Below are 14,076 nucleotides of genomic sequence, written 5' to 3'. Positions count from 1 at the left end.
GGGCTCCCAGCTCTGGGTTTGCTGCCTTCTTCCAACACTGCATGCAAACCATCGCACTGTTCCTGCTGGGAACCTGCCTGGCTTTGAAGTGGTGTTGCTTGCAGGTGTTGGTGGGACAGTGGGGAGAAAAGGGAACAGAGGCACGCAGGGGGCAGCCCTACATGAGTGTGCTCGTGCTGTGCTGCTGATGGAAGGAGCCAACCTTCCAACCTCGTGCCTATGCTCCATGCAGGGAGTGAGAGCAAGGATGTTCTGGGAGGAGAAGGGGCAAGAGTGCTTGAGGAACGTGCTGGGGATGGTGGGTGTGAGACTGCAGGCCAAGGCTGGTGAGGAGGATGACTGGTTCCTCCGCTTCCTTCCTCTGCAGAGAACAGCTTCAAGCGGATCGGCCCTCCGGTGGAAAAGCCCATGGAGAAAATGCAGAGAATTGAAGTCATCCCCAGACCCGTTCCTCAGAACCTCCATCAGCCACGGATGCCTCCTTACCCCTTTGTGCACCCTCCTTTCCCTCTGCCTCCCGTCCGTCCCATGTACAACAACATCCCCCTCAACATCGGCCCCATCCCTGCCCCCTACGTGCCCCCATTGCCCAACATGAGGGTGAACTATGATTTTCCCCAGATCAACGTTCAGCTGGAGCACAACTTGCCTATGCACTTCGGCCCTCAGCCTCGGCACCGCTTCTGACCTGGTTTGAATAGTGTTGGTCACTGCAGGACGAAGCCCCCCAGTAACATCACCCCGTCCTGCTACAGCCCCCACCATAACCAGCTGCAAGGGGAGCTGCTGTGACTCACACACACCTGCACTACACCCTTATCTATAGCTTCTCCGGACCTTTACAATCAAACATTTCAACCTGTCCTGCAACAGGGCTTGGTGCTGCATTTCCAAGGTCTCTTCCTATGTTGGGAGTCCTTTTTTATTTTGTTGGTTTTTTTTGGTTTTTTTTTTTGGTTTTTTATTTTTATTTGGCAAAGACTATTCAGACAGCTGCTGGGAGGGTAAATGAGACTTATGGAGCACAGGGGATACAGAAGATCCTTGGGAGTCTTCCAAAACTCCAACCTCCCTGCTGGCCAGAGCAGCTGCAACAGCCTGAGTCCTGTGGGAAGGGAGGAGGGACTTGGCACCTGAGTAAGACCTTCAGGAACAAGGTAATGGGACTTGGCTGCCCTAAGCCCAAGGTTTGGGGTTCCCGTCTTCTCCAGCATCCCTGTAACCTGCTAACACCTCCCAGCAGAAATAAATTGTTCCAAACCAAGTTAACATAGTGTATTTAGCATTTCTCACTCTGCAAGGAGTGAGGGGATGCAGCAGCCATTTCATTTCTCAGTTCTTGTCCTGCAGCCCACAGCCACATCCCATCTCAGGGCTCCAGGAAGCAGAAAACTCGGCCACCCCGATCCTTGAGAGCACAGTTTGCCCCTCCTGGGGGCTCAGGTGTTCTTCCCCAGCAGGAAGCTGCCCCCAGCATCCAGCACATGCCCTTCCTTTTGCTGTTCCCATGCGGAACATGCCAGTTTCTGGCATCAGTCAGGGATAGGTAATAGGCAGCTGTGTGTGATGTGTGCTGTGGTGTAAGTGTTGGTAACCACCAGCATCTTCTGCTCACAGTGGCTGTGCTTTGTGTCTGGGACAGCCCCAACAAGAGGGGCAAACCCAGCAGGAGCTCCAGGCTGGCTCTTACCCACCCCGTGTGCAGTAGTTCCCGGGTTGTTTGGGCTGTGCTGCATCCTGCTGTCCCCTGCTGAGAACCAGCCTGCAGCTCCCTGCTGCCTTTCCCCCACGTCCCACCATCCAGGTGTCCCCAGGCTGTTTGTTTGTCAGGTAGCATTTCCTTGTCTTGCAGAGTTCAGTCTGTTCTCAGACATTTCCTGTGGGTTGAATGTATCCTACCAAGCGTTCCCATCCCTCAGTGCCATGGTCTCTAACATTAATAACCCAGTGGCATTTACTTGCTGCTGTCACTTATATCTATTTTTTTTAATACAATTTGTGTTATTTTTCCTCCTTAGTTAATTCCCAGAGGCAGCCCCAGGGCCGATGTGCTTGAGATCTGCCCACCTCTCTGACAGGTGGGTGGTGGGAGCTCAGAGTGCCTCTGCCCTGGGGATGGAGGTGGCACTCAGTGCTCTGCTGCAGCTCATCTGGCTCCATCTGCTCTGCGTTGGAGCAGCACTGCAGGATCTCTTGCAGGCACAGTGTCACCCTTTGCTGCTCTCGTGTTCAGCTCCTGTGTGCCCCCTCAGCACAGGGGTAGCAAAAGTTGGGCTTCCATTCCCTCTTGATGCTTTGCAGAGATGCACGGCTCCATTGCAACCTCAGCCTGAGCAGGGAGAAGCGCAGAGATAAAGGGACAGGAGTGTGGTGGTGAGGAGGTACCGGAGGTGGCATGGGGGGGTGGTGGTGCCTGGGGTGTGTCCCCATGGCTGGGGCTCTGTCCCCATGTCTGTGGGTCAGCACCATCACCTCCATGGGGCACAGGGCTCATCCTGCTGCCCCAGAGTGATGTCCCACTGCAGGGAGAGCTGTGGTGGGTTAAAGAGAGGGGCAGGGATGGGGCTGTTCCCCTGCATGGCCATGGTGCCCTGTGCCTGGGCTGCTCCTTCCCTCTGGCCTGGGAGATGCCCAGCGGTGCTTCCTGATCATGTTTGCGTCCATTGCTGGTTTGGGTTGTTCTGTTACAAAAGCAAAAACCCTGCACAGCTGGCAGAGCCCTGGGTCTGGTTGTGTCCCCTCGTGCCCTGGAGGAGCCGTGGCTGCATCCTTTACCAGGTACTCATTATGGTTAATTGCGGTGTCCCATTTAACTTGCCTTAAAGGTGGGAAGAGAAACCTTAGTATTTGCACTTAGCAAAATGTCCTGTTAAGAGAAACAAACCCTGTAAAGACGTGCATGTTCTGCAACTTTGTATAACATTAAGCCGAAAGCAAATAGGTTGGTTTATTGAAATAAAATAAAGGAATATTTTTATTTACCTTCTGGTAGTAAAAACCCTTCTCATATCCGGTGTGTACAGAGGTTGCCCTGTATTATATTGTAACTTGGATTTTTTTCTTCTTTTTTTTTTTTTGTAAATAAATCTGTGCATTCTGGTTTCCAGTTCCAGGCTGTGCTTATGGGATGGGGGGGGAGCAGATACATCCCCATTCCCCCCCTCTCAGCTTAATGCTCTCCAAATGCTGTCGGGAGAAATGGAATAGAAAATGGTTCCCAGTCGCTGCTGTAAATGGAAACCAGGAGGTGTGAGCGCGGCTCAGCGGGGCGCGGGGCTGAAGGCGAGAAGTGCTGACGTTTCCTGCACAGCTTTAATGTTGGCCTTGTTTATAACAGCGGAATCGCATCCTTCCTCTGCTCAGCCCTTGTTTGCAGCACAGGGTCCCGCACATGCTCTGGGATGCGCTGCACGGGGTGCTTTGCTTCCCCCCCTTTCTTTATCTCCCCAATGCACAGGAGGAGCAGTTCTGACCCACAGCAGCTCTGGAGCATCCAGGGGGCTGCAGGGCATCACAAAATGCACCCCAGCCTCCATCCAGCGACTGCTTTGAGGCTGAAGGAAGGAGCCAATGGGTACCACTATCACCCAGCACTGCCTGGCCCCAGACCCACAGCTCCAGCTGGCAGGCTGTGCCCCATAGATGCCAATGGGGTGAGGACCCCCCCCCCCGGAGCCCCAACAGACCACACGTCACCGCTCGTATCCGAATGCAGCTCTTGCTTCTTTTTATTATTCACTTTTCTCCAGTTTGTAGCTATTTGTTGTTGTTTAAGTTATACAAATGGCACTTACAAAAAAAAATAATAATAATAATTAGGAAAAAAAAAAAAACAACAAGAAGTTCTAAAACCAACACCCCCAAAACGAACAAAACCCCCCGTGGAATTAAACTTCAGAGTGAGATGCTTACGGAGGGTCACAACAGGAGACGGGAGGTGAGGACCTAAAGTCACACAGAGCGGGGTGGGGGGGGAGGACAAAGGAGACACAGTGGGTGACAAGGCAGCAAAGTGTGCGCCAGGGTGAGGGGCCACCCGGGCTCCATCAGGACACTTCTTCCTTGGGAGGCAGCGGGTGCTGGAGCCGAGGCGGTGTCCCCGTGCTGGGGATGGGGCGGTGGGAGCGTAGCACCGAGCCCTGGTTGGAGGGATGGCAGAGCTTTAAGGCTGCAGAGCCCCGGGTTATGGCACAGCGGTGGCACCGCCACAGCCCTCGGGTTGGAGCTGGGGGTGGAAGGCTGCGGTGTCTGCAGGGAGCCCGAAGGATGAAGTGCCCCAACACCTTAAGGAACAGCTGGGCATCGCCAGCATCGTTCCATGAGCACAGAGCACAGTGCTGCCGACAGCGTACATAAATACGGACTAACAAAAATACTGTTTTGGTCATTAATCTTTCTTGCTGTTTCCAGTCAGGAGGTGGCACATGGCCGCAGCCTGGGAGGAACCCACAGGAGCCTCCCAGCCCGGCAATGGGCACTCAGTGATTGGCATCACTGTTCCAGTATTCAATAAGGAAAAAAATAAACCCAAACCCCCAAAAAAACCCAAAATAAGTACTGAGCAGATCTCACTGTGCAACGTTTGTGAAGGAATTTGTTCTGCATACGGACAGCTGCAGGTTTGCTGCCAGCTGGTGCCCATGCCCAGCAATGGGGAGGGAATGGGAGCTGTGTGCCCCCACCCCGTCCTCTTATCACCAATGTGGGGCAGTTATTCCTTCTTGTTTGTTTTCCAATAGGGGAAGGGAAAATAGAAGGACTGGGGTGATGCTCAGAGCCAGAGTGGGCACAACAGCCCCTGGGGGCATCCACCTCCAACACCACGCACTGGGCTCTATGGGGAGGGCGAGCCAGGCTGGAAATCCTTGCACAGAGAGGAGAAATTAAACCAAAAAAAGAACCAAACCCCCAAAAAAACCCCAACCCAACCAAACAGACAGGGGGAAAGAGAGGTTGGCAATGGGAGGTAACGCTAAAGTGCATCAATATTCCCAGAGGGTGGAGGCGTCGATGGTGTCGGCGGATGCCTTGAGGACCCCAGCGTGGTCACCCTTCAGGTATTTGCCATTGATTTTGATGGCCACTTTGTTATAGTCGCAGAACTCAAAAAAGAAGTCCACGGGTGTATCGCTGCTGCTGGTGACGGACGACTCGCTGCCCACCATCCAGTACTTCCCAGTGGTATCTGTGGGCAGACGGGAGCCATTAGCCAATATGAGGGCCCAGATGAGGCATCCAACCCCAAAAATCCCCCCAGACCCTCCAAGCAATGACAGTCACACATCACCCCAGGCCGCAGGCTCACCCTTGATGTTGTAGGCTCCGTCGTTGAACTCCAACTGGAAGACGTCATAGGAGGAGCGGTTGGAGTCCAGGGTGCCGGTCACCTTCCGGCAGCCGATGAAGCCGTGCTCACCACGCAGCACAATGATGGGTCTGTTGATCAGCTTCATCACAAAGTGCTCCGTCTCACCTGCACCGGGGACAGCAGCCGTGAGTGCGGGGTCCCGTGGGTGGCACCATAGACATGGTGAGTGGTGTTCCCATTTGTCACCCACCCACCCCCTTAGGGTGCCTCAGAGCCCCGGATCCCTTACCTGCTGTCTCCATGGAAGCTGCCAGCTGCCCGTTCTTCTTTGCTGTCACATATTTGCCATTGGCGGCCCGCAGGGTGATGCGCTTGTCACACCACTCGATGTCGAAGTAGCAGCTGGCGTTCCTAAGGGCAGAGAGTGGCTCAGCGGGGATATGGGGACACCCAGGGGTTGGGGACAGCCAAAGGGGGGTGTCCAGGTTGGCTGGGATTATGGTGGATGGGGGAAGCTGTGTGAGAAAAGACCCCAACCCCAAGGACAGCAGGTAACAGCAACACAAGACATGATGGCCTTCAGATGCACAGGGGGAGGCTCGGGTTGGCTATTAGGAAATGGATCTTCTCCAACCTCAATGATTCCATGTTTTTGGCAGCTCCAGCCTTCCCCAAGGCCCTGGGAATTCTCATTTTGGGGTGAGCACCTGGGTTCCTCCCTGCTGCCCAAATCCCCGCACCCAATGGAGAAGGCAAAGGGGTCCCAGAGCAGTGGGGGGAACGAGGCAGGGACTCACTTTGTGGAGGCGGTGGACTGGATGCCCCCGTTGGAGGTGAGGGTCCAGTACTTGCCCGTGTAGGTGCGGAAGGCACATTTCTTGGTGTCCTTGTTGATCTCCAGCTGGTAGGTCTCCTGGTCGCCCTCCTCATCCTGGTTGGCCGACAGGTCCATCCCTGCAGCCATATGCACACAGGTTGGTCTCCCTCTAAGCATCCAGGTCCAACCCCAGCTTCCCATGCAGATGCTCATGCACAGGGCCAGCCCCCAGCTCAGGGCTCCAGCACACAATCCAATGGAGACAGACTCGCCTATCTCACATGCAAATAGGCCGTGTGTTGTTTTTGCTGTGGGAGGTGACAGCAGGGTGACTCAAGCCATTAAAGCAGTGCCACCATGAATCCCCACTTCAGGGCTGTGTTTAAGGACCATGAGATGGGGCAGCCACTCTGTGTATCTGCCACAGGACCGGCCTTGTGCCTTGCAGACGCTGCATGCAGGAGCTGCCTGTTGGAAGGGAATGTTTGCTTTCCCAGCATGGAAAGCAGTGCCAAACCCACTGCCTTTGTTCAGCACTGAGAGCAAAACCTCGCTGCCCCCCCAGCACACTGCAGCCCCCAGCGGGATGCTGGGACAGGTCCAGCCCCCTGCACAGACCCTGTGCTGTGCACACCTCCATGCTCTATCTGTGCCGGGTATTTTGCTGGGTCCTGGGCCTGCAGACACAGTGTGCAGCCTGGAGCTGCTTTGCACTGCAAGGGAGGAGCAGGAGGTGCCCCCGAGCTCCCACCTGGGCTGGGTTTGGGGAGGGATTTTGCTTTATCCTCTGCCAGGCGGGGGAGCAGCCGCAGGGCCCACAGAGAGGAGGGGGGTATGGAGGGGGAGGGGGGGTCTCCCACCACCCCCCAGCCCAAACGCAGGGTTGGGTTACTGCATGTCAGCGGAAAGGAATGCAATTAGGGCTGCAGGGGGGGAGGCTTCAAAGGGCTGTGAGGGAGCAGGAGGGTTGGGGCTGCAGGGGGTGGATGCAACCCGACCATGTCCCTCTGTTTCCCTCCCCCCCCCATCCCAGCCACGTGTCCCCACTTGCTGCCCCCAGCAGAACTGCTCTGCTCCCCGCTGCGGGCGTTCTTTAATTACTGCTGTTGGTAAATGCAGAGTCTGGAGCCAGCACGACGCTCCCTGACCTTGACAAAGCTGCTAATTACAGCTGGAGGCAAGGAGGGGGGAGGGCCCCAAAAAATTCCCTGCGTGGGCACCCAACGGCTGGGGAGGAACCCAAAGGGTGGCTGTAGGGCCCCCACATGTATGACCATGGATGGAGCCAGGCTGGAGGTGAAGACAGAGCATATTCTGCTAAGCCCCCAGCAAGGGCAGCTGGGAGGGACGTGGATGGTTCCAGCATCTCAGGACTGATGTCCAAACCCTCACCCAACTGCCTTCTCCCAAAGCAACTGAAATCCCAGTGCTGCCCTGTGGGAAGAACTGCAAGGAAGGGCAGCACATTCAGGGCTCTCTGGATAAATGTACATTTGCTCAGAGGATGCCCTGCTGTGTGCCCTGAGATGCTGCTGGGAGCCAGCAGGATGGCTCAGATCCCCCTGCAGAGCCCTGCACGTCCCCTCCCCATCCTTCCAGCAGAAATACACTGCACCAGGAAACAAATCCCAACCAATGTTCATCCGGGAGAAGCAGCACCAGGGGTGCAGCCCAGTGAGGGACAACAGGAACTCCATCCCTTCCCCAACCCTATGCCCACCTTTAGGGTGTGGGGTCTGCAGGGGAGGGGGGCAGGGCAGGAGGATGGCAGCGCTCTGCCCTCGGGGACCCTCCATCCCACAATGGGCTCTTTGTTGCTGCAGCCACCAGCAGCCATTCAGCAGGGAAGGAAGCTGCACGCTGCTCTGCTGCTTTTGCTTTTATGAATGCAATGGGGCCAGTGTGGGGCTCAGCACCACTCTGAGCATGGCCGGGGGCTCTGCATCAATCTGGGTGCAGGGAGAGACCCCCCAGTAGCCCCCAGCCTCGGTGCTGAGCAGGACCCCGAAGGGATGGATGCAGCCCCATTGCTGGGCACACTGAGCCCCACTGTCACGGATCCCTCCCTGCAGTATTTTTCCTCAGAAAAAGCCCTCGCACTGCAGGGACCCCCCCGTTGCTGGGGAGATCTGCACCCCCCTTCCCTCCCCGCCCCCATCGCCCAGCACAAAGCCATGGGGCCGGGCTGCTTCCCCCCCTCCCTGCATCCCAGCGCGGGGCCCCCAGCCCGCACCTCACCCCACATCTGGTTTTCCCATCTCCGGTGACAAAGGGCTGCAGCAGCCCTTCCCCCTGCGCTGCGGCAGCGCCCGCCTGCCTCCATCATCCCCCCTGTCCTCCATCCATCCATCCATCCATCCATCCATCCATCCATCCATCCATCCATCCATCCATCCATCCCAGCCTCCCACAGCCGCCATCCTCAACCTCCTCCATCCATCCCCCTCCTGCTCAGCCTCCCACCATCCTCCTCTCCTTCCACCCTCCTCTTCCTCCCGCCACCGCCATCCTGCCTCCATCCCCCTCCTTCCTCCAACCACCTCCAGCTCAGCCTCCCATCACCGCCATCCTCCCTCCATCCTCCCCCCATCCTTCACCTCCATCCCCCCTCCACCTCCCTCCATTTCCATCCCCCATCCTCTCTCCCCCAATCCCAACATCGGTCCCCCCCGCAGCCAAACCCCTTTATCTCAGGGGCTGTTCTGCACGCAGCACTCGCTCTCCCGCAGCAAAGTGCTGAGCTCCCCGCGTGCAGATCAGGGTTATGCTGCAACCTTGAAATGTTACATCATTAAATATATATATATATATAAAGAAAATCCGGGCTCTGTTCTCTGTGCAGCAGCCCCGTGCCCGCACCCATCCCTGCTCTCTGTGCCCCGCGGCTCCCGGGTTTGCTCCCCCCCCCCACGTTCCCAACCCCGTGTTTGTGGCTCGGTGCCCGTGGAGCGGAGCTGCCACGCGGCCGTGGGGAGCCGAGCACATGGCGGTGGCCTCGAGGGGACGGAGGGGACACAGCGGTGGCACCGCGCCTTTGTGCGGGTTCCGCTCGGGCAGAGCTTTGCTTTCCCCGTGTAACGCCGGCAGAGCTGGGGATGGGGGCGGCACTGCGGCCCGCAGTTATGGGGGAGCTCAGCATCCTGCAGCCCCGCTCCATGCGATGAACGATGCTCAGGGATGGGGGATGGAGGCTGGGAGAGGCTTTGTTGGTGAACAATGAGCGGCTCTGCCTCCGCCACGGCCATGGGAGACTCCACAGAGACCCCCATACACCCTCAGCATGGCACCCCCTCCCCGTGCCCCTCGCCCCGCCCGGGGTGCTGTGTTGTAAGGATGGGGGGCTGCGGAATGCGGGGTTGGTGGAACCCAGAGCGCCGTACTGGAAGCGAATGGGGGGATGGGGCAGTCATGGAGAGACGGGAGGTTCGCAGGGGGCAGAGATCCAAAGGAGGGAAGCGGGGGACCCCGCGGGAGAGGAGCGGGGGGGGGCCGCTGTGCCGCGGGGGGCACCGTGAGCAGCGATCGATGCCCGAGGGACGAGGGAGAAGCAGAAGCACCGCGGGGCCGCCACGCTCCGCGTCCCCGAGTCACCCACGCGCGTCCCGCTCCCCGCCCGTCGCTCACCTTGCCGGGTGGACACATTGCGGTCGTTCCCAGCGCGCAGCACGACCTGCGGGCAGCTCTGCTCCAACGCGAACAGCTCGTCCTTCCCCACCTTATTGCTCTTCCCCGCCTTCAGCGTCCCGCTGGGCCCCGACGGCGCCAGGTAGCGGCCCTCCCCGTCGCGGAACGCCACTTTCCCGCAGCGGAACTCCAGCGTGAAGGCGGTGCCGGGCTCGGCGTCGGGCACCAGGCGGCCGTCGGCCCGCAGCAGGCGGTGGTCGCAGCTCTGCAGGCTGTAGCGCTGATCCACGAAGAGCAGCGTGATGAGCGCGTCCACTCCCCACGGCACGTCGCGGTCCACGGCCAGCTCGTCGCGGCGCGGCCCCAGGTGAGCGTAGCGCTTACGGGCCAGGCTGTAGAGGTTGGCCTGGGGGTGCATGGCCAGGTGCACGCTCCACTTCTCGGCGGGGGACACGGACGGGGCGAAGCACGACAGCCGGTCCTCGGTGCCGCCGAAGAAGCGGCGGTGCGGCTCGGACTGCAGCGACCACCGCCCGTCGCCGTGGGCCACCACCAGGAAGCGGCAGTCGGGTCCCGGCTCCTCGCTGTCGCAGCTCACCCGGCCGTCCTTGTCGGCCGCCAGGTAACGGCCCAGGTGGCTCTTGAGCAGCACCGCGCTGGAATCCTCCCCGTCCTGCTCCAGCGTCCAGATCTGCTTCTTCTTCATGCTGGCGGCCGACGCGTTCACCTTGAAGCCGAACGCCTCCGCCGTCAGGTACTTGTTGCCGCAGTTGATCAGCCCGAACTGGATCTGCACCGGTTCCGCCGTTCCGTTCGCCGTCATCGTGGCACTTTCGGCTCCGCTCCGCGCTGCCGCCGCCGCGCCCGCCCCCTCCGCCGCCTTTATAGCACCGCGCGGCGCCGCCCCCACGACCCCTCCCCGCCCCGCGCGGCCCCCGGAGCCGCCAGAGCCCCCCCACGGTACCCACTGCCATCCCCATCAATGCCATAACCCCACATTGCCATACCCTCCACCCACGGTACCCACTGCCATCCCCATCGCTTCAATAACCCCGCACTGCGATACCCCCATGTCGCAATACACCCCCCGCAGTACCGCCACTACGATACCCCACGACTGCAGTGGCCCTTTGCTGCATTACACCCCCTTCCTTGCAATAGCCCCCCTGTTGTTAGAGCAAGAGCCCGCTCAGATCTCAGGATCACCCCCACGCAGCGGAACTACCCCCTGCATGGCAATGCCCACCCTGCGTGGCAAGGATTCCTCAGCACTGCGACCCCTCCCCATTCATTTCAAGGTTGCCCTCTCCTGCAGTGCACGACCCTTCCTGCAACACAAGACCCTCTCTGCATCACGAGACTCATTTCTACATTGCAAAGATCCCTCGGCATTGCATGAACCCCATGGCATCCTACAACACCCCTGTTTTCAAGACCCCCCTCTGCAATGCAAGGCCCTCTCCACACTGCAGGGATCCCTCTGCAATGCAAAGACCCCGCGGTATTGGGAGACCCCTCCTTGCAAAGCAATGCTCTCCTTGAATTGTGGGACCAGCCCACAATGCTCTGCAGCCTCCCGCCTCCACTCTGTAGCACCAGCCCCTGTGCTGCGAGACTCCCTGTTGAAATGCAAGGCCCCCTCCTCTTGCAGGACCTGTGCTACACTGCGTGCCCCCCTTATACCTCTCTGCACCCCCCAGCCGTGCAGCAGGGTTGAAGCAGAGAACCGTGAGTGCTGAACCCCAACAGAGCCACCCCAAAGCCCCGTGCCAGGCACCACTGGGGCTGAAGCATCTGGGAGTGGGGGGACCCAGATCTATCCCCCCTTGGGCAGGGGGTGGCTGGGAACTAGTGGTTCCTCCAGCTCCCCAGCATCCACGCTGAAGCAAAGCATGGGGGTACTGCAAGGCAAGTGGGGCAGCACTGGGATGGAAAACCAAAGGGTGGATCAGGGAACTGAGCTGCCTGAAGGGGAACAAGGGATGGGCTGCAGGGGGGCACACCCCCAGCCACCTCCTCACCTCCACAGCACACACTGGTTCTGCACTGGGCGCACTGGTTCTGCCCCAGGAGCACTGCTTACTGCTTCCAGCTGCCCCCCCGGCTGCGCCCATAGGATGTGTGGGCAGGTCTGGATGGGTTTGCTTGGCTTTGCCCTGCTCTGCTCCTGCAAGTCCAGCTCGCTCCCAGCCCTGAGGGTGGTTGGAAGCAAACTCCACTGCTGGGATATGGGAGCACTTCTGCTCCTCTCACAGGGAGCAGAGGGGCAATAGGACCTGGCCACAGGGCTGTGCAGCTGTGGGATCTCCTGCTACTGCAGAGGGCAGATGGTGAGGATGGGAAAGAAACGGCTTTTCTGCTCAATGAAAGAAAAAAAAAAGGCAATTATGCACGGGAGGAAAAAAAAGGAGTTTTCTCCCCAGCAGCAGGGAGGGTGGCAGTGCCTGGCTGAGCACACAGCGAGATGTCCCCATGTGTCACCGCGCTGCCCCCAGCACTGGGGATGCAGCAATGCATGGGGGCTTCACTGCTGGGAGCTGCAGAGCCCTCTGCAATCCCCCCCAGCCCTAAAACCCAGAGCTGAGCAGTGGGATTATTGGGTGAGGAGCATCACTGGGTGATCGTGCATGGGGGTACCCTGCTCCTGTGTGCCACTGAGGTGGAGGGGTGTCCCCAGAGTCCCTCTGGGCAGACCCAGCACAGAAGCTGCTCCTTCCAGCAATGCCTACACTACACAGGGCTGGGGACACCCGGGAGCCCCATCCTGCTGCCATATGCCCCCAGCAGAGGCTCTCCTGACAGTTGGCAGGCGTCCGGCCTCATTAAACTTGTATTAGGCAGAATCAAAACAAAACAACAACAAAAAAAAGCAGCAGCAATAGGAAAACAAAGGGTGGCCCCAGGGTGGGGGGGTCCTGGAGCAGGGGATGGCGTTGTGCTGTGGGGGTTCCCTGGGGATGCAGCCCCATTGGGATCACTCAGCCCCACGAGGTGCTAAGGGGCAGTGGGGGCTCACGCTGTGCCCCCTCCCAGCTGTGATGCAACCGGGGCTCTGCTCACACTTTATTAACCAGGTTTATCGCATTATCTTAATGTAATTGCATCCAGCAAGGGAAATGCTGGGAGCATCGGGGATGATGCAGTTTGGTTGGCTGAAGCACATCAAACAAATGAGGGAAGGAAGATGGGGCAGTGCTGCATGGCTGCATCCCTTGCTCCTGAAGACCCCAGGTGGGATGGGGCTGTGCATCCCCTGGTATGGGAGTTGGGTGCCCCCAGTCCCATGGGAGAACACTTTCTGATAGGGACACAAAGGCAGGAAAGAGCTCCATTTCTACTGCCAGGCGGCCAGGGAAGGGTTTCTCACAGCTCCCATCACTCTGTGCACGTCTCTCAATGCACTGCAGCATCAAGGAGTCAGCACAGAAGAATTTGCAGTGTGTGCTCAGCACCTGCCCACGCAGCACCCCAAAGCAGGTGGCCCTGCAGGCTCAGCTCCTCCTGGCCACAGCCCACAGCACCCAGCCCCCATGGATGGGGGTTGGTGGCAGAGCTGCCATGCCCTAAACCCATTCCTTTGGGACTCATGGGTGGTTGAAAGCACGGCCAGGATTGGGGACCCCATCCCAGGCACCAGTCTCCATCCCAGACACTGGTCCCCATCACAGCCCTGTCACTGCTCATGGTGAGGGGGTCCCATCCTCATGGTGTGCTGCATCCCAAAATGGAGCTGGGAGGAACAGAGGAGCCTCAAAGTGGTTGGAAATGAGTCAGGGCTGCAGGAGGATGCCAGCACTTCCTGCATGGCTGGAGGAAGCTGCTGGGTTTGGAGGTTGAAGAGGAGGAGGAGAAAAAGGACAGAGCTGATACCTGCATCTCGCCAGCAGATCCAGCTTTGGGGCTGGGGCACATTCTGTAGGTTGCTGCTGCAGGGGTGGGCACAAAGACCCTCCTTTATTTTAAGGAGCCTGAACCCTGGGGATGTGTGGGTTTGTGTGCAAACCTCTCTTGCAGCAGGGCAACAGGGGGAGAAACCAAGCAAGGCCAAGCCCCAACACGACCAAGGCAACCCCATCCCCAGGATCCCCTCCTTGGGACCCTATCCCCAGCACCCCACCCCAGGACCCAACACTTGGGATCCCATCTCTTTAAGGTCTCAGCCCTGTGTTGTGCCAGGACCCAGCTGGGAGCTGCCTATAAAGGGCTGGGAGGAGCTAGGATCACTTTGCAGCCTGGAGCTGGGCAGGGCTAGAAGTAGATTTGGCTTCTTGCTGGGGTGGGTGCAGAGGGGCTGGGGTCTGCTCCGCTGCTGTCTATCCCTGGGCGC

At 58.8% G+C, this 14,076-nt stretch overlaps 2 protein-coding genes across 10 annotated transcripts in view; one reads left to right on the top strand and one right to left on the bottom strand.

Moving 5' to 3' along the window:
* Positions 1–3,106, top strand: part of RNF216 (ring finger protein 216) — a 59,845-nt gene extending 56,739 nt beyond the window's left edge. For all 9 annotated transcript variants that reach the window (XM_032447619.1, XM_032447617.1, XM_015876615.1 and 6 more), the window contains one exon: positions 368–3,106. In XM_032447619.1, the coding sequence (XP_032303510.1) occupies positions 368–687 (320 nt within the window). In that variant the 3' untranslated portion in view covers positions 688–3,106. The remainder of the gene's footprint in view (positions 1–367) is intronic.
* Positions 3,107–3,704: 598 nt separating this feature from the next.
* On the bottom strand, positions 3,705–10,632 carry FSCN1 (fascin actin-bundling protein 1). Its single transcript, XM_015876616.2, has 5 exons — positions 9,750–10,632; positions 6,106–6,262; positions 5,598–5,719; positions 5,306–5,473; positions 3,705–5,185 (listed from the first exon to the last, which is right to left on the bottom strand). Exons 1-5 carry the CDS (start codon positions 10,570–10,572, stop codon positions 4,983–4,985), a joined length of 1,473 nt encoding a protein of 490 aa, XP_015732102.1. The 5' UTR covers positions 10,573–10,632; the 3' UTR covers positions 3,705–4,982.
* Between the last annotated feature and the right edge of the window lie 3,444 nt (positions 10,633–14,076).

This window comes from Coturnix japonica, chromosome 14, assembly GCF_001577835.2.
Source record: "Coturnix japonica isolate 7356 chromosome 14, Coturnix japonica 2.1, whole genome shotgun sequence".
NCBI lineage: Eukaryota > Metazoa > Chordata > Aves > Galliformes > Phasianidae > Coturnix > Coturnix japonica.
This window is presented reverse-complemented; position numbering and strand designations above follow the sequence as displayed.